Source organism: Drosophila yakuba, chromosome 3R (assembly GCF_016746365.2).
Source record: "Drosophila yakuba strain Tai18E2 chromosome 3R, Prin_Dyak_Tai18E2_2.1, whole genome shotgun sequence".
Classification (NCBI taxonomy): Eukaryota; Metazoa; Arthropoda; class Insecta; order Diptera; family Drosophilidae; genus Drosophila; species Drosophila yakuba.
Genome location: NC_052530.2, coordinates 6243850 through 6270395, shown reverse-complemented (window position 1 = coordinate 6270395; position 26546 = coordinate 6243850). Strand labels below are relative to the sequence as shown.

The 26546-nt window shown below is 41.9% G+C and overlaps 1 protein-coding gene and 3 non-coding genes across 8 annotated transcripts in view; 1 reads left to right on the top strand and 3 right to left on the bottom strand.

Moving 5' to 3' along the window:
• Nucleotides 1-18354, top strand: part of LOC6535726 (uncharacterized protein DDB_G0271670) — a 43530-nt gene extending 25176 nt beyond the window's left edge. For 2 of the 5 annotated variants that reach the window (XM_039375472.1, XM_039375473.1), the window contains exons 3-5: nucleotides 11889-11992; nucleotides 14956-16298; nucleotides 18097-18350. In XM_039375472.1, coding sequence (XP_039231406.1) covers nucleotides 11889-11992; nucleotides 14956-16298; nucleotides 18097-18151 — 1502 coding nt within the window. In that variant the 3' untranslated portion in view covers nucleotides 18152-18350. Of the gene's footprint in view, nucleotides 1-11888; nucleotides 11993-14939; nucleotides 16299-16974; nucleotides 17564-18096 lie in introns of those variants that run through there. The other 3 variants (XM_002096314.4, XM_039375474.1, XM_039375475.2) reach the window with 3 other exon arrangements.
• Nucleotides 8932-9005, bottom strand: Trnat-agu. The gene has a single exon. It is a non-coding gene; the product is annotated as a tRNA-Thr (tRNA).
• Nucleotides 18355-21594: 3240 nt separating the features above from the next.
• Trnaa-agc lies at nucleotides 21595-21667 on the bottom strand. The gene has a single exon. It is a non-coding gene; the product is annotated as a tRNA-Ala (tRNA).
• A 716-nt stretch (nucleotides 21668-22383) lies between these two features.
• On the bottom strand, nucleotides 22384-22456 carry Trnav-cac. Its single transcript has one exon. It is a non-coding gene; the product is annotated as a tRNA-Val (tRNA).
• Nucleotides 22457-26546: the final 4090 nt, after the last annotated feature.

Genomic DNA, 26546 nt, shown 5'->3' with positions numbered 1-26546 from the left:
ATGATATAGGGGCCAATGCGGTCATTGGAGCAAGTGCGTCCATCCATCTATAGCCAGTGGGTCTCTCTAACAAGCGCATATTACGCTCCCATGTGTGGGACCCTCCTTATCGCGCAGTTCCGCCTCCACATCCGACAAATGAAAAGCCATAAAATTAATGAGCGACCATAAAAACGCACTCGAGTGGGACATCAGACAGAATGTCGCACAGTAGCCACACACAAGCAGTCGACGGATTATTAAGTGGTGTTCCACTCCTAATCTACTCCTATTTTTCGCACCCTGATTCTCACTCATTATTCACGCACTTCAGCGAGTTAAATCTTTGATTTATGCAATGCTATTTGTTTCTGGCATGCATGTATGTATATACAGAGCAAACAAACATCGAACAACTCGAGTGAACAAAAAACAATTGCCTGGAACATGGCCTACAAAAGTCCAGCGAAAATATGGCACAGGTGCTCCATTAGGCAACAAAGTTGCATCAGTTGAGCAGATATAAAAGATGTTGGGAAATTTGACCGAGCAAAAGGAATGCAATGCATCATTACATTAAATGCGATCGGTGAAATGTTGTTATACTCCGCTTCAAGTTCCTTTTATATGTATATAACAAGGTTAAAGAAAATTTTTAATTTAAGCTTAAGCAGTGTAAGTAGATCGTTAGTAACTTTCTAGTTTTGCTTCCGTTAAATATACTTATAATAATTTAAGTAAATATATTCAATTGGCACTCTTAAGTGAAGCTTTTGCATTTTATGTGGCATATTCACGGCAAACTGGCAACTGGCAAATTTCTCACTGCATCTGGCCAAACATTTAACGAGCCGATTCACACATCATGAAATCAGAGCACGCATAAACTAGCACCAACTATTGCCAATTGCACTTGCCACACTTGGCCAGGAAAGTGGTTAGAGGAGGCCTGTTGCCGGTCCAAAAGATAAGCAGAGAGTGTGTCTGGTCCACTATCAGATACTGGGTGCCAAATACCAGATACCACTTTTAGTTCCTCTAACCGCTTATATTGCCCACTTAGCCGGAGAGCTCATAAAAATACAGGAAAAGCATCTTCATCATTGGCGGCCGAAGGATTAGCAGAATCGCATCGATCGATTGGGAATCGGAATGGGGTTATTGACGCATGTTCCGAGCTCCCCATACAAAAATGTTCCCATCTGCAGATATTTGGCAGCAACAACACAGGCAGTGTGCAAACAGAACGTCTTGAATTTAGTTTTTGATCATTTTCCTTTTTTTTTTTTTCTAACTGATTAATGCCTGTCCGTGCTGCTCTGTGCAATTTTTTATGGGGTGCAACAATCGTTTTCCAACGAAAATATTAATAGAAATCAAAACAAGCTGGGAGAGTTCGTGTGAGTTCCTCGGCTGCAGTCAATTATTTTGTTTCGCAGACCAAGTCAATAAACAGTTCCGAGACGACCAAGCATAATAAGCAAATCTCCGCGAAGAAAGAAGAAAGTCCGTCGAGGCCGGAGAATCGGGAGGTGGTCAGATTTAATGCCAATGCATAAATTCGCCAAAAGGTGTCGAGCGTGGCAATTTGCATAAATCACAATTACATTGTCAGTCGATAAGCGATCGATGATCGAGGGGGAGAAGTTGTTAAAAGCCAGTTGTTCATTTGACTGGAGTTCCACCTGAAGCCGTGGCTATCTGAATCTACAAGTGCCTCGTACCGCGGGAGTATGACAAATGTGGTTATGTGTTTCATGTTTTCTACAAAAGACTGCCTGTCAACCGATGGAAGTCGATGGCAGTCGCGTGCTCTGGAAATGCATAATGCAGGTGGTCCGTTGACAATGCAATTTGGTGCATAATGGACGCGATAATTGGATCCATTGGCGATCCATCCGATTATGTGGAGCATGCCATGGCATGGCACAGCCGCCAACATTTATTCATCCAACCAACCAACCGTTTACGCACACACTACACCCAAGTGTAATCCAATTTCATGGCGCATTTTGAGGTCGAATTAATGCAAACACACTTTGGAGCAAATTGAGTCAAAGGTAGAGCCAAAAATAGAGCCCCCAGAAGTATCTAAATATCTTTAATAGTCTAGCACATCGTAAAAATTTTCGGGCATAGGCAGATGGCAGCGCTGAAAGCTAAAATTTCCAGCTTTCCGAATCGAATCGAATCGGATTGGATCGTATTGAATGATGCATGGCGGCGACAATAAAGCGAAACATGCTATCTTAAGATATCTTCCTAAGTTTCCTATCTAAATTTGTGCTTGTAGTCTGTTGTTTATAATGGCTGTGAGTTTTTGTTGAATAACAATTTAGTTAACAGTTTTTATGCTGATTTTGGTTTTCGAACTTGAGCGTCACTTTCACTCTCTCTGGGGAGAGTCTTCTTGAGGCTAGAAAATATTTATATACTTCTTTATTGGCTGTGTGCGCTTTTATTATCTTGTCAGGCACTGACAGATTTCCTATGGCTCTATTATATTTTGGAATTTTTATTGCTTGTTTCCACTCCCATTGAGCAAGATTCCTTAGCCAATAATATCTTTATGATTATCTAATTAATGAGCATTTAAATGGACATTACTTGGCAGAGGACTTAAATTCCCAGAATATTCTTCGAGCATTTCTCATGAAGATTGACGCGACCAATAAAACTTAACTGCGGACTGGTCAATAATTTTGGGTTTTCCAGTTTCGTTTCTATTTTCCGAGTAACTTGATAGTGGCATACGGGTCGTGGTTTTTACGTTATGTTGGGCCGTAACTCAGTATTTTGAAGGAGTTAATGTGAATTTCAACCTTGATCGGCTGATATATCGGTCTGGTCTATAACTTATGCCATCCTGATGAGGTAATATTTTCTGTTGTTTGCCTTTAAATTTAACTGCTCACAAGGCGTCTGGCGTCAGGTTTGTTTATCACATTTTGCCAGCTACTTGCAGTCTTGTATCTTTCAGATACACAGATACACGAACACGTTCATACATTTAAGCATTTAGACACATGCATATCAGGGTGTGAAGTGCGAATTACCGAGCGGCAACGGCAGCAAAAACAATTTGCATTTGCGTTCAATGAGCCACTGACCTAAGTCAATATATTTTGCATTGCGCCAGGCAAACAAACGTAGTATTAAGTGTATCTGTATCTGTTTCTGTGCTCCCTGCACTTGTATCTGTATCTGCTCACTTGTTCACTGGCGGCCCACTCTGCTATCCCCGATAATTATGACGTTTTCCGATAGGGTTCCTAGACCGGCTGACTCACCGAAATGGCCATACTCTCTAGTTAGCAACGAAACACTTTTGAAATGGAAAAATATCAAATGGCCCCCAATTATACAACTAAAACAAATTTTAAATTTATTTTTACAGCTTCACACAATGTCTTTATGTTAATTTATCAAAAAATTATCATCTTTACTTTCTACTTAAGTCATTCATGAATTACTGACATAGTTCAATTCCCATAGTTTTTAATAATAATCATACATATAATTTTTAGCCCTTTTAAAGGTTGGGAACGCTCTTTCAATGTAATAGGTATTGAAAATCGAATCGAGTTGAAACACATTCGATGTTTGCAGGCGATAAGCAAAGTGTCGCATGCGGCTTCGATTGCATTTGTTTTCACTTGCAGAAACTTTTTGTCGCTGCTAATTTATTTGCAACATTTGCTGTTTACTGTGAATTAATTGCGAACGCAACTAAGCACGCTCTGTACTAGTTACGCCCCCCGCACAAACACAGCTGCAAGTGTTGTAGAGTGTGTCTGATAGATACGGCTTTGCACTCTGCGATATCGCACAAATACAGACACATTAACACGTGATATCTGGATCAGATGCAAATGTATCTGGGATTCAACATTTGAGGAGGCATTAGCTATTCGCTGTGCTGGTAACCATCCGCATTCCCATTCGCCCCCTTTTGGGACTTTTTTGGAGCTTCTCTCCTTAGTGGCGATTCGCCTCAAATCGAGCATTGGATCAACTAATTGAAATGTTATTTCTCATGTCAAATGTCCCGAGAGCTGGTGACAGCTAAAAATACACAAAATCCGCTCCCATTTCCACTCCCAATTTCCAATCCTCCCAAGTTGACAGGCGACAGTTTGGCTGCGGGCCTTTGCCGCATTCGCTACGCTCCAGTTTGGAGATTACCGAATTGGCCGACTACAAATGTATATATATTTTGGGGAACTGCACAATGATAATATGTGTGTCAGCGAGGCGGGAACTAACGAATCGTTTGCCATGTCAAACGTCGTCGATGGGGGAGAACTCTTTGAACTTTGACTGCGGCTTTATTTATCTGGTCACGGCTGGGTTAGAGACTTCTTTGCCTGGGGAATGTATCTAGTAGATACATTGATGTGTGATGTTTCAGGGTAGGGAAATAACTTAGGGGAACAAAATATACGTTTTTTCTGGTCGTTTCACTAGAAAAAAAAGTTTAAATACCAGCTAACATTTTGAAAATGATAGTTTACAAAAAAAAACTCCGTTTCCTGCTAATTTTCTAGTTTAATATGAGAAAACCTTAAACAATTGCCACTACCAAATCATTATTCAAATACAATTTCGATACATATATGTATATGTTAAAACAACTCAATCATTCAATCTTCATATCTAAACAATATTTAATCCGTGTCCCCGAATAATTGGCTCCTTCAAACTCTCAGTGCTTGATGGACCATAATCTATGGAACCATAAAATGAGAAAACCTCAAACCATTGACACGACCAGATCATCAGCCCGCATCTGTCGCCTCGGTCGTAGTGAATAATTTTAAAAGCCGCCAGTCTGCACATGCTAAAAATGTTTTATGGACTTCTGTTTTTGTGGCTGTGGCCTGCGAAAAATGCCGTCTAACCAGACACTGGAAGAGTGGAACACTGGCTGACAGGCCGGGCAACTTGGCCTCAACGTCCGACAACCAACAACTAACAACTAACAACGGTTAACAATTTGACAACGACGGCTTTGACAGGCAACGCCAGCTAAATAATATATATGCGACTTATAACAGTTTAAGTTTGATTTTCCTAGCTCCGCATGCCTGTCGAATAATTAAGAGTTTCCATTTGTTGGATTGCATAAATCAGCACAGCCAAGCGTATCTTACAAAATTAATGTTTTTCCCCATCTCGTCTCGGCTAATTGATTCGTGATAGGCCGTTGTGGCACCGCAAGCAGTTAGCCAAAATGGCTTAGGATCATTCTGTGAATTCTTATGATTGATTTTCTACGCAAAAGGGTCGTAAACTCACAGAACCTACGCTTCCAGCGTTAGGCACGCATTGATGAGAGTTTCTCGCACAATGAGTCCCGCTTGTCATTTGCCAACGGATGCGGGCGGATCATATGGTGGGCGGGGACACGCCCACTCGGTTGGTCTTTGGTCTGGACCCCGGCCTGATAATGTCATAACGCTTATCTCTCGGCCACGGCGACAATGTTGACAACCTCCGACTCCCACTCTCTTTCGCCAACTGACACAGAATCGCATTCGAGCGAAACGGGCTTTACTAGACGACTGCTGCTCGGGTCTAAAATTTATGACCGACTTAATGCCAAATGCAAATATTTGGCACAGAGGTCAGAGATCTAAGGCAGAGCAGATAGTTTCACGTTCGGTTTGCTGCTGGATCCTAGAGTGTGACCATGAAACGGAAGACAGAAGTCGCTCTAATAACACTTGCTTGATTATAGAGATAAAACAAGTAGAGGTATTTCATTAAATTGATGCTAGCGGGTCGAATATTGAACCTAACAAAACCATCTGTTAGTGATACAATAATTGCAGAAGAGATTAGGTAATAGACCAGTCAAAGTCATCCAGTGATTATTATCCAGGGCTATCCATGCCATAGTCTCGACCGCCTCGTGCCACTCGATCAATGATCAATGGTGATCAATGGGGACTCTAATGGCCAGTCAACCAAATGACTCAACACCTGCCAAAGAGCAGGTACCTCCTCCAACTCGCAGCTAGACTAGATTCCTGGCCTTAAGGGGGAGATTCTGGCGGGGATCGGGGAAAGCGGAGCAGCAGGTGGAGCGGCAGGAGACGGCGGATGGGGCAGACAGCGCTGTCGCAGACGCAGCCACAGACGACGCCACTTGTCTTGTCGTGTCTCAAATTAATTAAAGACTCATCTACATATTTCATTTCCACTCCAACTGGTTGTTTAGTGGACAAGAAAAAGCCGCGGCCACAACATCCACCTCAGAAAATGCGGAAAACACAACCTGGAATGGAAACTGGGTCCGGAGAACGGGGATCTCTGCGGGCGCCTCCGAAATTGGCCTGTCACTGGTCACGCACTTTGGGGCGAGGTGGGGGCGTGGCCGAGCTTGTTTTTCGGCCCATGAAAAACATTTTACAGTTTTTAACATCTTGCTCAAGTTATTTTTTCTGGCATATTTTATATATGTTTGATTTTACATTTTACAACTTTTTTTCCGCTTACAATTTTAACATAATTTTTCGTTTGTTTTTTCCAGCTTGTATTAATTTGTAAGAACGCACATTTCGGTGTTATTCAAATATCGTAAGCTTTCACTGGGAAACTTTTACCTAATCGGCTTTTATTTTAGGGCTCTCCTTTGGTGGGCCAATCCACTCGATTAGACAATGCATTTCAATGTGGAACTGCCCATACTTTACACGTTATTAGTCTATTTTAATCAAATGAAGGCATTCTCAATAGCCGCGTTCATTTTTCATTAATGAATTGGGCCCAGATGGGAAGCCTATTGATATGAAGCCTCTTCTAGACCGAAAACGGTAGCGATGATAAATCTAATTTGTCCCAGGGAGAAAGCCAGAATCCCCCACGTGTGGAATGAAGATGGTCGGAAGAGAAATTCCAAACCAAAGTGGTCGTGACAAATCCCATCAGCTTGAAAAGATCTCTTCCTGGAGATATTGCATATTTTCCATTATAATTTGCCAATCCGCAGATATTGCAACGATTCCCATTTAGATTTGCCATGTGCAGCAAAAACGGATTTTAGTGGGCGTTTTTTGGGTAAACAACCCCTGGAGTGAGCATTTCTCCCTCCTGTCAACGCGAATGTAATTTATTCTTTTGCGCATTTGGTTTTATCGGATATTGGCCAATAAGGTTTTCGGTTGCAGGATATCCTTTCCCTCCCGAAACGCAAAAAATGCATTTCGATTGCCCAAGAAAGCGATACAAAGAGGCGAGAGGGTGCGAGGTTTAGCCAACTGTGAACTGAATTTGGCACTCAAGCGATTGTCTGTGCGGATGGGTGCTAATTTGAGATGCGAATACCGGAATAGATATGGATTGCAATTTCTCCAGTCGAGCATGAAATACCACTGATTCAGGGTGAGAAACGGCCCTGCTCGCAGATATACTTTTATATATAAGAAGCTGGAAGTCTGGCTGCCTTGCTTTTCCCATCTAAAAAGCAATCACCTGCAATGCTAAATAGATCGGCTTATCGTACCGCCCACGGTTTGATTTATCGCCGTTTATCTAGGCAGAAAGTGCAGGCAGCAGGCGGCACAGCAGCCTTATGTGGAGTAGAGAGATTTATTGCCCGGCCAAACGACAACTCTATTAAGTGCCACTAATTGGGCTTTAATAGACGGCGACTGTTAACTCTTCATTGTCATCTGGATCTGGGAACATCTGAATACAGTAAGGCCTCTATTGATTGATATGCTCGCCTCCGATTCAAATCAAATTGTCAAAATACGCTGCCCACGACCATAAATTAAAACAGCCTCAAGAAACTACAAAAGACGGCGTGGCACAGTAGTGAACGTCCAAACAAAGCGGATAATGCGAGGCATTAGATATTCCCAGAGATATTTTTTACGACCATTCATGGCTGGCATACCACATTATGTTAAATAACCACAAAAGTGATCATAAATTTTCATAAAATGTCACGCCAAAATGTCACACTTTTTTTGTAAGCATAATTAAAGATTTAATAAAATGCCAATCCATACATATATGCATGGATTTATTTAAATATCCGACTATATACCATTCCTTTTGTCAACTTCAAGTTATATTGAGGGCCTGCACATAAATTTTGACATTACCATTGCTGTCGTCTTGTGGAAAATTAAGGCCTCATTTGCATAAACTGAGCGGCTGTCCCTTTAACGGTTACCAAAGAGTCCCAGCGATCCATCGATTCATTGATGCCAAGGAGAACACATCCAATCACAACATAACTCAATCGAGCACCTTCCAAAACTTCGATTTGACAGGCATATTTTTTGACATTTTAATTATCGCCCGGGCGTGACATCCATTGGAGTCGATTTTATTATTGTGGTTTTTGGGGACCTCTCCCCACAATCCCCATATTCGACCGACTACGTGCTTAATATGTGGGTAATTTAAAGCAGCTCAGAAGCGTGCCAGGAATTTGGATACATTAACTTTTGGAGTTCGAACTTTCGGTTTCCCATTTTTGGTTCAATGAACTGCACTCAACGCCTAATTGAACTGCCACACGCCATCTGATTGATCAATAAAAGATCATTTGATTATCCATATGCATTTAATTCACACCTCAAGCCGTTTCGTATTGTTATTGTTCCGCCTGCAATAACACACATAATAATGAGCTGAGTAAATTAAAAGATTTCTATGAATATTGCTAGAGAATAGATGGATTTGATAGAAAACGGCGCACATATATAAGTTCTACTATCTTATTATATTATATGTTAATTGTAAACATCATCTTAATTTAACATTATTAATTTTACTTGCTATAACAAATCCAAAGATAGATGAACCAAAAGAACGTCATAACCTACGGACATATTTCTAGCAGATATAATTATACCAACATACATCACAGAAAATACAAAGCATAAAAAATATATATAGTTCAATAAAGAAAAATATAAATGCTTCCAGATAGCTAGGCCCCGGCGAGATTCGAACTCACGATCTCCTGTTTACTAGACAGGCGCTTTAACCAACTAAGCCACGGCGCCACATGTGACTTCAGTGTCCAGAGTTCAGTAACAAGGTGAGAGAGCGTCCATCCCTCTGCGCTCTCACAGCTTGTTGACGTTCTCAGAGCTAAAATTAGCTCACTGCGCGAAAGAGATAGACACACGTTGGCAGAGGAAACTTTCCCACAAGAACAAAAAAAGAAATTATTTTTTTAAACAATTTAATACGCTAAGAGTTGTTGCTGTCTAAATCCACACATGCTCAGACTCACATACGCATAGTAGATAAAAAGAAGAAAAATTACTTTTGTTAACTCGAGCAAAACAAATCGTTTTTTAAATGAGCCTCGAAGAAAAAAGTCACACACGACAAACACGACGCAAGTGAAATACAACACCACATGGCACCGAAGTGAAAGGTTGTCACTGACTCCCTAACCTCCCCCCATTGCACTCTTTCTCCCTCTCTCTCACACAAAAACCCCGCCCACTGCGAGTTCTTTGATTTTAACAAATGAACTGACGCGCTTAGCATGTCATTTGTTTAGTTTGTATATATTTTAGGACTCTCAAAAGAGTTGAAAAGCGAAAAAAACTACAATCCTCCAGAAAAAGGGAACAATTACCAACAGTGAAAAATATATTGTGACTATTACTTTCGATCTAATGGGATTTTATTTATAAAATGAATTCATTTGAAAGTAGATAGTTAGTAAAAGAAACTTGTGATTCAAAAACACTATATATTTTAAAGATATTAGGTAAATCAAAACGTATTTATTTGCCTTAAATAATTATACCCGTTACTCGTAGAGTAAAAGGGTATACTAGATTCGTTGAAAAGTATGTAACAGGCAGAAGGAAGCGTTTCCGACCATATAAAGTATATATATTCTTGATCAGGATCTATAGCCAAGTCGATCTGGCCATGTCCGTCTGTCCGTCCGTCTGTCCGTCTGTCCGTCTGTCTGTCCGTATGAACGTCGAGATCTCAGGAACTACAAAAGCTAGAAAGTTGAGATTAAGCATACAGACTCCCAAGACATAGAAGCAGCGCAAGTTTGTCGATTCATGTTGCCACGCCCACTCTAACGCCCAAAAACCGCCCAAAACTGCCACGCCCACACTTTTGAAAAATGTTGTAATATTTTTTAATTTTTGTATTGGTCTTCTAAATTTCTATCGATTTGCAAAAAAACTTTTTGCCACGCCCACTCTAACGCCCACAAACCGCCCAAAGCTGCCACGCCCACACTTTTAAAAAATGTTTTGATATTTTTTCATTATTGTATTAGTCTCGTAAATTTCTATCGATTTGCAAAAAAACTTTTTGCCACGCCCACCCTAAAGCCCACAAATTGCCAAAAACTGTCAGTGTTTAAGACTCTCCTTCGCACTTCCACCAGCTGAGTAACGTGTATCAGATAGTCGGGGAACTCGACTATAGCGTTCTCTCTTGTTTTAAAATGTATGTATGCAAAAATTAAAAAAAAGGTTAAACAAAAATTAAACGCAAAATGACCTACGGTAATTGTATATTAGGCTCGAAATCTATACGTTTTTTTCGAGTGCTGATGGGAAATATCTGTGGGAGGGAAATTGTAAATCCGTCAGATAAACGGGAACGGAATCGGGAAAGGGAAGGTATCGGGTAAGCAAAGGCATTAAAGCCTCTTCTTTTTTGTTTTCCGTTTGGGTTACACTATTTATGCGTTTTTCCTTTTCGCTGAAACTTTACAATTTCCGTATTTAAAGGGGGATGGGCGATTGATGCCCTGTAAATAAAAACGCATGCCTTTTAAATAGGTGGGCTGTTTATAGTCGAAGTTGCAATCGAAGTTGCAGTTGCAATAAAAGTTGCATATACGGGATAAGCATGTGGGCCATAAATTGCCCACCTATTGACGGCAATATTTTATGATTTTTTTGGGCGTGTGTTTATGCCCTGGCATAGTTTCAGGGAGATGAGATAATTCATCGAGTATTTGATGGGACATTAAATCACCAGCATACCAACGCGCCAGTATGCGTTTCCATATGCCAACTCTTATGTCAGAGATATAATTTCAGCTCATTTAAGGGTACATGAATAAAGCGTAGTTAAGTCTTATCATATCGTGTGATAGTGAATAGTTCCTCTATTCAAGTGGCCACTCAGTCCCTTCGATTTTCCTACCCAGCGTGCTCCGCTGGCTATATAATCTCTAATAATAATTTTTATTAGGAGCAACCATTTGGCTGCCGTAGCAGCTGGCTAAGATTTCAATTTCCATTGCTCCCGTAACAAGCTGCGTATTTATAAATTGATGTTTATTATGCACAAAGTGCATAAAGTTCATTGAACGAGTGCCTCGTTGCCTCAAAGTGCTGACACACTTTGGCCAGCCAACTGCCAACTGACAAAGAGGCAGGCGGTATTCTCCTCCGGACTCCGGAATCTCGACTGTGGACCACACAAGTGGTTTGACCTTAAACGTTGCTGAACTTGAATTTGGTGTGGCTGCAGTGCGTCTTTAATGTTCGTTTCTCAAGTGCAAGGCGGCAATTTCAATTAACCCGCCGCCGTACTCCCCATAAATAATATCCGCCATAATCGCACTTAAGGCATTTTCGATTTGGTACAGTTGACAAATTTGCATAGCAAGGAATCTATGATTTAGGGGGTTCCCAGCTGGGTTTCCTTACACTGATTAATTTTAAATTATTTTTTTAACTTATTGCTGAAGGGGCCTAACTCACTCTTCTGGGCGGACGGCTTACCAAGTGTCGTAATTAACCACTTCTTAACCGGGCCTTTTGGTTCTCGCCGCTTTGACATCCTGACACCTGCGACCAGATTTTGGGTCAGCCCGCAATCAGGTCTTTCCATCTGCCACCTTTGATTGATAATTAATTAATGTGCTTTCTCCGTTTCACTTGCAGCGATTCTCCAGCGATCCACGGTGGATGTGGGACGCATCAAGCTGCAGAGTGTGGCCACTTGCCTGTATCTCTGCATGGACGCGTGCGGTGTTCCCTACGGCTCGGTAAGTAAGCGTATTTTTTGAACACAAAAAAACAGTTTACAGTATTTAGATTCATTTCACCAACCCAATGCGGAGGACTAATCAGCTGATTAGTGGATTAGAATTCAAATAGACTACTCAAATATTCTAAATCTGTTTCTAGGATAATCAGAACTGCATATTTTGTAGTACTTTATCAAAAGAAATATATGAAATGCTTATCCGCATAGCAAAAATATATTCCAACACAGTAACATTCCGGTTTCAGTAATCTTTGAACCGCGAAATTGATTTTGTATGGCAATTTGCCATTCTCGGATAACTACATTTGGTAGTACTAAGATAAACATATAGAAATCCTATCTAGACCATTGTTGCCACCCCTCTGACGAAAACAAAAACAAACAAAGGCCTGTTAAGAGATTGAGGTAAACCGAAAAAGCCGAAGGGACCCTCAAATAAATGAAAGAGCACCCGAAGGGCTCGAGCAATAAATAAAAAATTAAATGTGAACAAAAACAATGCAACACGATCAGCAGCCACAAAGCGAGTCCTTTTGTCGGGTCCCTTCCCTTCTGCCCCGGGTGGATGTCCTAATGCGCGGTGAGGATGTCAAGTGGCAACTGATGTCGGTCGGCTGGGTTTGGCTTGGGATGTCCTTCTCCTTACCCTTGGAATTCAGGCTACACTTTACCCCGCTGCGCTTCGAAATCCACGATCATCGGATGCCTTTTTTGGGCTGGCGCCATGTGACCGTTTCATTGGTCCGTCGGAGGACGATTCATTCGATTTTAGACATTTTTAATTTTATTTATTTAATTTCATTTCTTTCCGCCGTCGCAGGCACTTTGACCTTTCGTCGTCCAAAATAGTCGCGAGTGTGCCAATTCTGTCAGCCGAGGCGTGTCTTCTTGTACGCGCTTTTGTATCTGTATCTCGCTGATACTCACCGATACTTGCTGATTGATGCGCTTCACCACCGGCCACTTTGTAGGAGGCCCTTTGAAGCGCCGCATGCCTTAAAGCATAGCCAGCATTGCTCTAAGTTGGTCAAGTGGGCGGTTATATTGGGCCGTCTTGTTTATTTTGGCGACCAAGGCGTCCGGTACTCACAGCAAGAGTTCTAAGATCTCAAAAATGGCTGCATTTATGGGCCCTGATTTAGTGGTGTTTTTAGTGTTTTTCGTCGCTTCTATTCTTAGTGACTGAATATTAGGCATGTGACTGATTTTCCGACATTTCACCAAAATGTTTTGTAAACGCTTTGTGCCTCGTGACAAACGAGGCAGGTGATTTCGGGTCTCGGCTCATTGAGCAGGGGAAAATGTACAAATCGCTTGCCAATTCATAAATTCAATCCCAAAACAGAAAGCAAACCTCGTGAGTCAGCTTCTCGCCCAATTAAAATGTCGTAGCCATAAATGTTAACATTACGGTTTTGCTTATTAATTTGCATAATTTGTACTCCGGCGAGGTATACATAGGACCGCCCGCGGAGTCCACAAACTTGGGTTTGGTCAATTAATGCCGACCCGAGGCCGAAAATGAATATGTTGCATCATTATCTTCGTTATTGTCCTGTTCAGGGGCGATAAGTGGCTGGCGGAACGCGTCACGTAGGGTTCGGATGGAATTCCGATTGCGCGCCCTAAGTGGTTCCGTTTGTAGGTGTCCCAGAGTAATCTAGCTAACAGGTTGACCCTTTCTGGGCTCGCCTGGCGCCACTCGATAAGCTCCGATAGAGAGGCCACGCAGAGCTAATGGTTCTGGGTATCTCGTCCAGTTCCCTCCTCACTCCCCCTGCCCGGTTTTTTCCCTTATCCAAGTACAACTTCATTTCCCTTCGGCGGCTGCCAATTTTCACTTGCCAGCCGTGGAAGGCTAAAAATAAATGGAAATGCCTGGAAATACACATCATAAAAGAGTTTTCAGGGAGGGGATCCACATTGTTGTCACATATGTCAAAAAACTAGTCTCGACTTGACTCGACCCGAATGGCGTCAAGTCTACACTCCTGGCATGGCCTGGCCCTCACCCATTTGATGGCTCATTGCGGTTCGCCTTTCGCCTGATTAATTTCTAAATTTAAGCAGCGACATTTTACCGGGTAAACAATCGGGCAGGGAATTGCCTGGCTGGCGATTTATTTACGAAACAATTTTAATTGCCTGACAAGCGAATTAATTCAGTGTTTGTTAATTGAATTTGATCTGAGGATGTCTGCCAGTCGGCGCATCCCAAAGGCCACTGAGGAAGGGCTAATGAAAATCCTTTCACCGCTCTTGATTTACATTAATCGTTTCAACCCAGCCCACAATTTCTCATTCTTAGCCGGGAAGTTCTTTCAACTGGCTGTTTGGTCCTTTTGTTCGCCTGTCATGAGGTGTTCATAAAGTAGAAATGTTTATGGTTAGTACTCCGCTCGAGGTCGGGGGCCTCCTATCGATGGTCAACACCGATAGGAGCACATCCTGTGATAATGAGCGCATTTATCCATTTGTCCATCTGATTTCGGTGCTGATAGACAAAAGAAACAGACGCCGCCCCTGGACAGCAAATTCAAAGAAGTTTTATTATTGGGTTAGGGTTCTGAAGAAGTTAGTTGGTTAGAGAAGTGGCCTTTGAAGTGGCACCAAAGGTTCCAATATAATTTTGGTTTGAATATATTTTTTAAAACGGAACATGGCTTCTGCTACCTTATAGGACCTTTTACTATCTCATTGTATTTGTTGATAAGTCTAAATGTTATGTGCAAAATCGGTATAGGGATTAGATTAATGTGTTGATTTATAATTTTTTGAAAACTTGGACTTGATCATTAATAAATTATTTATATTACTATCTCTGAGCGACCTTAGGATAATCAGTGTAGAATTTATATAGAAATGAAGCCCTAACGCTAAACTATAAAATATCGTGATCTCCGTATTCCCGCTGCCTTTCGCTTAGCCAAGTCATTTAATCATAGCCTTTGATTGTTGCAGAAAGACTTCACCGACGACTGCGTCTTCAACGAGAACATGGGTCTTCAGAACTACAACACGTACTCCTCCACGTACCACTCTCAGGCGCGGCGGGTCTTCTACCTGGCTCTGAATGGCAGTGGTCAGCCCCGCCGCACCCAGATCCCGGCCAGCCGATCGCTGGGCAAGCTGAGCACCTACACAAACGCCATAACGGAGACGGTGCCGCAGGAGCGGGTGGAGCAGCTGATCGCCAAGAATTTTGGGGCCAATCGCGTTAGGCACGGCGTGCGGCAACTCTGTGATACGGGCAAGCCGCTGATCGAGCTGATCGATGTGGCCAGATTCAAGGGGCCGCCACATTGCAGCAGCAGCAGCAGCAGCAGCAGCAGTAGTAGCAGTAGTAAAAGTAGTAGCAATAGCAGTAGCAGTTACGTTCCTGAGCCTGCGATCAGCAGCCTGAGTAGTATTAGTAACAGTAGTCAAAGCGAGAGCGGCCATATTAGCAGTAGCCTTAGTGGTAGCAGTAACAGTAACAGTAATAGTAGTAGCAATAGCAGTAGCAGTAACAGTAATAGTAGTAGCAATAGCAGTAGCAGTAACAGTAATAGTAACAGTAACGGTAGCAATAGTAGTAGACCAAGTGTAAGCAAGGCCAACAAGAAGAAGAAGCCCAAGTGCAAGCCGCACGAGCAGGAGGACACTCATAATTGCCAAAAGCGCGGTGGAGCCGGAGCGGGAGCACTGCGAAAACTGGGGCCCAAGGCGAAGAGGTGCAAGGAGCTGCGCGAGAAGGCTGCCGCCGAGAAGCGAGCTCCGCCCAATTGTGGCAAGAAAAATGGGGCCAGGAAGAATCCCACTGAGGCAGCCAAAGCGGTGCAACAACGACCCAAGGGGAACATCCAGCACATAGGCAAAAAGAAGCCAAACAAGGCGGCTAAACAGCGCCCAAATGGCGGCAAAAAGCAGCAGCAGCAGTTGCAGCAGCAGCCGCAGCAACATCCGGCCAAATCCATTTCCGGTGGCAAGAGGAAGCACCGGAAAGTGGATGCAAGCACCACCACCACTATGGCCACCAGCCTGGCCACGCCGCCAAGTAGCCACTGGGAGAGCAGCTCTCCCTTGCCCGCATTTTCCCTCAGCGAAACCAGCGATAGGGTGGAGCGCAACGTGCGCATGAGTAGCGGTGAGGAGCAGGAGCAAGATAACGACCAGGATCAGGAGCAGGCTGATCTGGCGGAGCAGGGCGAGGAGGAGGCCGAGGGCGACGGGGGATCCCTGGAGGATGCCAGCTACGAGGACGCAAGTTCCGAGGCCCAAGGACGCAGCGGAGCAGCTGGCGATGATTCGCTCTACTACGATTTGTGAGTTTTCCATGAGCAAATTCTAAGCTAACCCTTCATCTATTTCTCACAAAAACAAACGCTATTTAGATTTTCTAAATTTTATTTAAAATATTATTATTCGAAATTTATTTGTTGAATATTGATATAACATTTTTATATATTTTATGGATCGGATATGAAACACTTATACATTTTTCTAAATTTTTTAAATACTTTACTTTTGGCATTAACATTGATTGAAATTTTTAATAACTTTTAAAATTCATAGAGTACTTTCCGAATTTATTGCGCACATTTTGTACTTTTTGATTTATTTTAATTTGGTTGTTGTATTTTATTTTCGTAAGTTTTTATTTTTAAAAATTAAAAATTAAACTTTGGGCTGCACATAAATCAAATCGTTCAAAATGTGGTAAATTCATCAAAAATCAGTGCGACTGTTGAGAAAAAAAGAAAAGGGAGGAAAGGACCTAAAATGATGTAAAAAGTCTGTCTTGGGTATGCAAAGATATTGTAATTGCAAGTTTCCACAACACATCCACACACGATCAGACACCAACAGAAACACACTCTATTACACTGCACATTCAGCACCAGAACAACACTATATTCATGTATATCATATGCCAGTGTGTAAATATTGAATATCATGTTCTTCATACGCCTGTGGCTCACTAAAGTATTTTTGATGCAGCGGACTGTTGTCCCCCCGGCGATGATCCAAAATGCAACCAAGATCCCACTAAAGACGATGAATATCAATGTATTACGACGGAGTCTCGAGTATTTTATAAGAACCTCTCTACCACCCATTTGGAGTATAATTATCATGGAAATGTATTATAAACGCTCGCCCATCCAATCAGATACTAGATGTAATTCGAAGCCCTAACCTTACGCAACACGAACGACCCAAAAGAGTCTATTGAAATACTTGAGTCTCTGTGGCGGAACTTTCACGATCGGTTGACGATGAAAATACTCAAAAATACGACCACTCCGTTAAGTCTACCAGAAACAAAACTTGAAAACTTGCAAAACGCTTTCCGCATACTGTAACCGAGTAAAGCGGTCAGATAATTCGAATATGTCGAGAAAATACAATTGTAAATAGATAAGCGGCTTAGTGAAGTAAGATCCATTTTTTGTCTGTACTGTCGAACCTCGCGTAGCCATTTTTCCCACTCAAGGTAAAAATCCCACTGCAAAAGAATGAAGCAAACGAAGCATCAAAAACTATTATGAAATAAATAAACGAAATGTAGGAAAGAAAAACTCACAAATCACAAGATTGTATTTTCATTTACAATACATACTAAAATAACATTACTATTAATTTATTTGATCACCGAGATAAAAGCGTGAAATTATAGTTGTAGCTGTATGATGGATTTATTTATTTATTTAAAAATATTTATTTATAAACTACTAGGCCTAGACTAACAAACTTTGTTATAACTTAATGCATTAAACCAACATTTTCCAGATAAGTCAGTAAACGATCAACGAAAAGAGCATGAGAAAAGCGCGAAAAAACTAAACTAAAAAATAAAGTATAAAAATACATTAATATCAAATGCGAGTGTGTTTTTGTCGATATGGTAAGGAGACTTAGTCGTAATGATCATGTCCAATATAACCGGGTTTTCTGCATGGAATTGAATTATTTTTAGAATTTGCACGTTGCCTGAGTTAAACTCAACAAATTATTCCAATTCACTCATTTTTTGGCATGGTTTTCTGTAATGCAGTTTTACATATCCTTCCTAAAATCCATAGCTCGAAACCCCCCTATAATATCTTGTGCCCTTTACAGCCTGTGCCTGCAGCTAATCGTCCTGGTTTTGCTCCGAAAAAGAGCCATCCTGTGAGTGGAGATCCTTCGATGTATCGTCGAAACCCAATGGACCAGCGATCCACACAACAAGCTAAAGTTCCTGATCTTTAAGCATCTTAAGCATAAAACTACACGTAGCATTTAGTATTTTCGTATTTATCGTTTAAGACTGATAAGAGAACACAAGAGAACTAAGCTAAACTTACTGTAAATAAACTAAAATATTCTAAAATATAATTTGGCGCTGAAAATATAATTTGGCTGCTATCTAATGATTTACGGGGAAATATATTCATGCTTATTAGGTACTCTCATCATTTTGGGACACATCGAATGCGATCCGCGAACAGGTGCGCAGATAGAGCTAATTGCTTTGGGAGAGCAGGTCGCACCTCGCCGAACAAAAATCCAGCTACAATATGCTGATATCAGCTGACTTCAGTCAAAGACCTTTTCTAGAAGAGCCGGCCCCAAACACGTGCTGAGAACGTATGGATCATGTGGTTGCGACTAGACTCTGGTCAGATGGACAGATAGATACTGAGAGATCGCGGAACAGAGAGAGGCGACGATCTCAAAGCTACAGCCAAATCTCCATATATCAGAGTTAGGCGATTTATAGCTTTTTGTAGAACTTGGGTTTAGTTGGGGATACCAACTTTAGGGGCTCAATTGCAGCTATGTTGGTTTTCAATAGGGAAATTTGTAAATTTCTCTAAGTATGAGGGTTATGTTAAAATTGAAAGGTATAATACTGAATTTTTTTCTAGTTCTAAATAAAGGTTATAGCAGTTCGGGTGGCGGCACGTGCCAGAGACTCCTTGTAGAAGCTCCCATTGCAGTTGCTCCCCTGTAAATGGATAATAGAACAAAGTGGAGCTAACTGCGCTCGGATTACGGCGAGGAGACCCGGACCCTGGTACCCCCGGTTTCCCCAGTTTGCCCAGTTTCCCCATGTCGGAACCGTAATAGCATTACCCAGTTCAAATCGTTTCCCTGCGTGAGACAAGTCACGTAGGCCTTGAAATGGCGAAATTGCTGCCGCTCGCGGTCGCTCATGTTCCCGCATTCGCGTTCATTCAAACGCTGCTGAATTTTTCGCATGAATAGGCGAAACACGAGGCACAACCAGCCCCCACAGCAGCCAAAAAAATGAAAATCCAAAAATTTAAAAGGGGGAAGAGCATGAAAAGAACACCGCTCGCCCACCAGAGAACCCGATCTGAAAAAATAAAGAGACTCGCCGGAGACCCCGAACCGCACCATCCAAGCCAAAACCAACAAGCCGAGTGTCCAAGTTCTCTTGGCAACATAAAATGGAATGGAAAGTAAAGTCCCCCGATCGCAAAGCTAACGTAAGCATAAATGAACGGGTGACGTCGACGTTGCCGCCCGAAAGTTGGTCGCACGCTCTCCACGGCACTTCCGCACTTATCAGCTGCTGCGGCGATGATCATATCATATGGCTACGACCGTCCTATCGGCCATAGCCTGATACTATGTCAGCTGTCTGAGAGCGTTACGCTAACTGGTCGCGCGATTAAAAGAGTTCAATCGGGAGAGCCAGCGAACTACCGGCGCTTACGTATAATATACTTAAATGGGTGCTTAAATGTCACAATATTGCTTGTCGTTTTTGTTTACCTTTCGGGTTTTTGGCGTCATCAGCTTACGACCGCTATAATTTCTATCTGGAGTATCCCCCAAAGACTTATATTGCTCTGTTTTTCAATGGGGTTTCCAGCCTTATTACTAGTTGAGATTAATGTGTGTATAAATCCAATGGCAAATGCAAGTTAATAAAAAAATAACTTTTATATTGCAAATAGGGTTAAGAATTGCGTTAGGAATAGATTTTTTGCTTAAATTTAGGATGCATATTAACTGCAGATTATTTAATTATTTCTCTAATAGACATTCAATTAGCCAGTAATATTGTCCTAATGTTCATATATTTCACAACAAACTCTAAAATAAATTAGGTGTCATTAGCCAATTTTGTGAATTTATGAGTTTAATGTAGTCGAGAGTATATAGATTTCGGCTTGTTAAAAGGTCCCGTTTCTTGCTCTTGTTGTAGTTTATATTCTGCTGATAGTCGCACAAGCATCACAGCAAAAATGACATTTCAGTTTGGCAGATTGCAGGTAAATCTTTACGATTTTCGGGTCTACGTGACGTATGGAGAATACACCCGTGGTGATTCACAGCGGTGAAATTTAGTGTGGGCATACCCAAACGATCCTCCGTCCAATCAACTGCACCTGCTCAATGCCAATGCCATGGCCATTGCGAGTGCCAATTGGTAAGCAGCAAATTCGAGAGGCAGATTAGATAGATTTATTAATGAACACCCACACGAATCGGGCAATACTAGCATACTGTCGTGAGATCTAACAACTGTTAACTGTCATCACAAGTGGGCTGCAGCCGGGAAATAAAAACTAAACTAAGTTCCTTTATGAGCAAACATGTAGTAAAGTTGTTAGAATACATTCAAAGCAATACCCCATTGCGTAATTAAGGTTAAAAACGTTAAGCAGCGTGTTGCATGTGGTGGTTATAAAAACATATTTAGAAAAAAAAATATAGTATTTATTTAATAAATTGTAAAAGCAAATATCACATTGGAATATATTAGCTGTTAATAGAAATAACATTTATAAACAAATATATTTTTTCATTATTGTTAAGCGCTGTTTACAAAGCGCTTAGAAATTATGAGTATATTATAGGGCTTATGACCCTACCGGTGAGAATACGTTACAAGTGACTTAGGCCTCAATCTGAAACTCACATCAGTGCTAATAATACACTAGTCACTATTAAAAAATATATACTCAGAAAAAAATGGTATAGGAATATGTTTCCCCTTCAAAAACCTCCTTTGATTCGGTAACTTGTTTTATTCATACAAAGATAATCATCACCTTAATTTAAACTAGATATGCAAAGGGAAGATATCGAATCTGCTTATAAAAGATGTTGATTATTAAAATAAAAATTAATGGGGTCAAATAAGGGGCAGCAAAACGCATTCCATAGTTGAATTCAATTAAACAGATTTCAATCATCCGGACATGACGGAAATGTCAGAATCTTCGCCTTACCCGTTGGTCACCGCGCAAGCCACCCTCTGTAGAGTCCGGTTTAGCTGCATTTCTAGTTCATGGCCTGTATTGCGTGAATATGATGAGTACGCTTAATTGGATTAGCTGCGACGTCTGCCGGGAAGTGGAAATGGAGACGGAGGCGGGCCAAAGAGCCAAAGTCACTGAGCGATTGCATAACAAGCCGGTTCGACCAGTCGTTTGGAAAAGCGTGTGAAATGGAGTTGTAACCGCCATGATATTCTATTTACTAAATAATTTGACACAAATGTCGGCTATGATGGCAGAGCATGTATATCAAAGTGACTAGTGGCTTATGCTAATGTTCCTGTTTCAAAGAAAAAAAAAATTGTGAAAAAAATCAACTTGGAGATGCGGGGCATCGATCCCCGTACCTCTCACATGCTAAGCGAGCGCTCTACCATCTGAGCTACATCCCCTGACGGACAATGAATGTCGTAGAATGTACGTGAGTGCGGTAAGCCCTTTATGTTTGAGAAAAAAGCTTTTAGCATAAGCTTTAAAAGAAAACTGAGAGCGTTGGCAAGGAACGTTTTTTTTTTTAATAATTTCTTATAAATACAAATGTTCTAATCAATTATTTGTGTTATATATAATAAACCTATTAACCTATAAAAAACAGTATGCGTACTAAAATAACGAAAGGGAAAGTCATTATTGGCCCACTTCTATCTGCTGCTTTCGTTGCCAAGTTCAAAGCACACACGCCTTGTCAACGAATGACATAACACTCCATGGTGCAACATATTTAGCCCATAACAGCACTTTCTTTAATGGGACGCAATCCTATTTCCAGACATCCAACCTTTCGACTTGGGTGGTTCTCTGCAAGGGCTGCAACAAATTAAAGTCGTAAAAATTCCCGTGAATTGGAGTCGTACCCGGGATGCTGACATTGCAGGCGGGTCGTAAAACAGTTGAAATTTGGTGCGTGCCGAGGGTCGGCATGTTTATAAATGCAACACACCTGAACTGATCGTAAAGTCAGCACAGACTCATTAAAACGTTATAAAAATTAATGTGGTCGGGAGGAAAAATAATAAAATAAACTTCAATAACATAGTAAAAGCGGGCAGGGGGGGTCAATTGACATTGAAAATAAATGCCAAAAATGCATGCAAAAAAAATGAAAGCTTGTTCCCGCCCGGGTTCGAACCGGGGACCTTGTGCGTGTGAAGCACACGTGATAACCGCTACACTACGGAAACACATGGAGATGTAGTGGCAAATAACCCGTTTTACACTTAGCTGCTTGCCTTCAAGAAGGAAATCATCTTTAAAGTTTTACAAACTACCACATATATCATTGTTTATTGTTCGATTTGCATAATTTCCATGCGGGAAAACGCAAGAAGTTGTTGACAGAAAGCCCTGATTTATGGACATTCCGATAAGCGAGTAAAAGTGTTTTGAATGTGCTGGTTGATGAATCTCTTCGCTTTTTGGGCTCAAACTTATACTAGTATGAAACTAGCTGGTGCATCAGAGAGTTTGGTTAGCTCCCTTTCGATATGAACTATCAACTCTTTCGATTGGTCAAACTCTATAAAAGGAAAGCGTTTATATCATTTATTCAGGCGGTGCGTGCGGCGCGTCTATAAATAAACTGCAAAAGCAATTAGGTGGCTCCTTGCCAAAATTGATTGTAAATTGTGCCGGGATGCGGCAATGGCTTTGCAGGAGCTCCTCTGCGACTGATAAGGGCAATCGGTCGGATGCGGATTCTAAGTGGACACCCGCAATGGCCGGGCAAACGGGTTCAACTGGCCAATGGCGATACAAGTGACAAGTGAACATGGAAAACTAATTTATGTGGCGCATGCGACAGGAAATGCTAGTGGCTGCTCCGCTCGATTCGATTCGATGAATTGGAATGCAATATGCTATTTGCCATATGCTATATGCTTTGCAAACCCGTCGACGCCTCGCTGCTGTTGCTCAATGAAAGTCGGCTTTTAGTTCTTCGTTCTTGGAGACACTTGGCACCTGAAGAAGGAGAGACCTTGACCGGGTTGTCCCGGCTGGGAAACGGTAATACGAAACCACCGCTAAAACGCAACAAGTGAAGAACATATAACCGCCTTACAACACTTTGCTCTTAACAACTTCAGCGACTTTAGCTACAAGGCTGTTCAATCGAAGACGTGTTAAGGAAGCATATCTATCGCCGAGATCAGCATTTCCAATGGCACGGAGAGGAAATTGGCTGAATATTCCCCATAACTGCATTCCTTCAATCCTGTCTGGATTTCGAACCTTGTTGGTAGGAATATTCCCTTAGTAGGAACATAATTTTAAAATAACAGTAGCGTATATATAATTGCAATTTTTATGCAACTGCAATAAGTTATCCTAAGGCAAATATATTTAATATGTATTTTCCTAAATTCCCATTTCTTTCTCTGAGTGCGTGAGCCGGTTTCAACTGCGTTTGGCTGCAGGCTGCGCCATCACCTCCATCATCATCAGCATCAGCAACTGGCCGGATCATCAACATCATCGCTTGTTGACCAAGTTATGCTACGCGAACAAGGACTTGTCATGTCGGCCGCCAGCCAGGGGCAGATGTGGCCAGGTTCCTAGAGTTGCTGGCTTGGATGGCCGGAGCGATTCTTCACACCTCCCACAACAGGCGTCCAGAAATTCGCACGCTTGCGGCGCCAGCCGATCCTAACCAGCTGGACTGGCCAAGAACTACGGATTTGATCGGACCTAGACCCCAAAACACCGCTGCGGGCCATCAGCAGGCACATTGATCTTCCTTTCCCTGTCTGCGGTTGCATCTTCATCTTTTATTAATCGCCCCATTTATTTGATTATCTTCGGGGACAGCGGACTGGCTTGGGATAGATTTATGCCTCGGCGGCGTAATTTACTCGCTAATCATGCAACACTTTTCATTTTGACACGTTCGGGCGGCTCTCACCAAAGCACCGCCAGCGGTAATTATGTAAATTTCCCCGCCGATACCAGCGGATCCCAGTCAATCCGTTCCGTTTCGATCTCCTACAATCCATCGGATGCCGGGGGGTGCCATTTTATGATCTATGCCTGCTTCGTGCTTAGAAGCGAACTTAACACAAATTAATAAAAGCAACATCAACAACATGAGGCGCTCCACAGCGGTCTTGGACTATTTTTACGATCATCGATCCGCCGTTCTTCTTGTTTTCACTGGCGAACACATCGCTTACATAAATTACGGGCCAGGACCAGGGCCGGTATAGAATTCCAGGGAAAATGCATCCAGCTTCGCCCCGCTTGTGTTTTGACACCAAACATCCGCTCCAAGCCGCAGCCCCTTTAAGGGGGTTAGGGTTAGCTATCGATTCTGATCCGAACCAGGATCGCGGAGGCAGGGGCCACATCTGATCTTGTTAGCCGTTGCCGCTCATGCGCATGACTGCAATTTAAGCGCCATAAATTCTGTTCGCAGCTCCCCATGTCGAAGGCAATATGTCAAAGTTTATGTGGCCTTGCATTATACAGGGTAGCAGCGGAATGCGCAGACAAAGAACAATTCGATTACTAAAATTGTAAAGAAATGTTTAATATAATGTTGAAACTTATATTGGCAATTATTAATAATAGAATATTAGATAGCTTTAAAAAGGGTACACCCATTTCGAAATTTCTCTGAAATTAACATGAAATATTTTTCCCTTTGAATTCTTTGTTTATGTACGTTTCTGTGCTGTCTTTAGCGTGGATCGCAATGTAGTAATAAAATATGTAGTACTAATTCGTTAAAGAAATGTAACATATTTAACTTACTGGCTAGGTAATAGGTATGCGTAATCGAACCCCTCGGTTGACCAATCCTTCAGACTTACTCAAGCATAATGCCCTTTCAAGCACCGTTCCATAATGAGAGGTTGGATTATATGACTTAATAAGATTTTCGTTTGGCATGGTTCGGGCAACTTGGGCAGCTGAATTTGATCCCCTTTCAAATGGATTCAAGGGGGAAGAGAACAGCCGCGGTATTAGCTGAGACTGCTGTGACATATGCAAATGGAAAAAGTAATTAAACAATCCTTCAAGCCGTAACTTCGCGGGACATAAATTAGTGCTTAGCATTATAAATAAGCACAAACAGCTCCAGCATTTTCTACACGATTAATAACGCCAATTAATCGCAGCAATGGCGGCTTGCAGCAGTTATTGCCATGTAACTGACAAACTGGTCGACAGTTGCTAATGAATTAATCAGCGTGCAGATTAGATCGCAGATTTGCGATTCTGGATCTGAGATCTGCGATCTCCGATCGGAAACCATTCAGACAATCGCATAAAGAGCGTAGGTATTTAATTGCGCCAGCACACAATACTATTAGTGGCGCTACTGACAAATGATAATTGGTATTTGCATGACAATTAGAATCGCCGTCAAGAATAGCTGCCAAGATCGGATCAGATGGGCGCCAGGCGTCTTTGAGAAGCTGGCTTGGAGTCCGAGGCAAATGCCATTGGTCATGCCAAGCACTTCCTGCATATTTGAGCCGGTTTGCGAGAGTTCCAGACAGTTGGTCCATGATCAATGAGCACTAATGCTCCCGAAAATGCGCCACAAGGATGAGATCGTATTTCGTGAACTTGACATTGAAAACATCGGCGAAGGCACAAGATGAAGATGCTCCATGGCCTGTCAATCCGCTTAGCAGGGGAATCGTGCGATCATTATCACTGATCCCCAACCAAATTAATTTCTGGTCCTAAGTGGCTCTTAATTGTTGCAGTTTATTTCGGGAGTGCACCCAAGCATCGATCGGAATTCATTCGGGGGCATGTCATTTAGTTTTGTGTAGCAGAAGGGCAGATTTGAGTGCGGGGCCAAAAGGATCACGTTGCAATGCTGACAAGATCACGCACAAAGTGCAACTTTGCCTGGCTGTCAATCAAATAATGATGTTATTCCGTTCCATCACTAAAACTAAAGGGTTTGTTCAACTGGAATGTGCACCATTAGGTACTCCATAAGTCGCTGCGACGGCGTCTTGATGTTTTCAGCTGTCTGTCCTAAGGTGATCCTATAATCTTTTCTTGTCCTAAGTATTGGTATTCGGAAGATTACTAGGATGTGATAATCTACTGATATGAACTTCTCTATATAACCGAACTTTTATCTAAAGTAAAGATGAATTAAAGGCGAAAGATATTTAGTACATGAAATTAATAACAATTTCCTTTTTATACCCGTTCCTCGTAGAGTAAAAGCGTATACTAGATTTGTTGAAAAGTATGTAATAGGCAGAAGGAAGCGTTAAAGTATATAGATTCGTGATCAGGATCAATAGC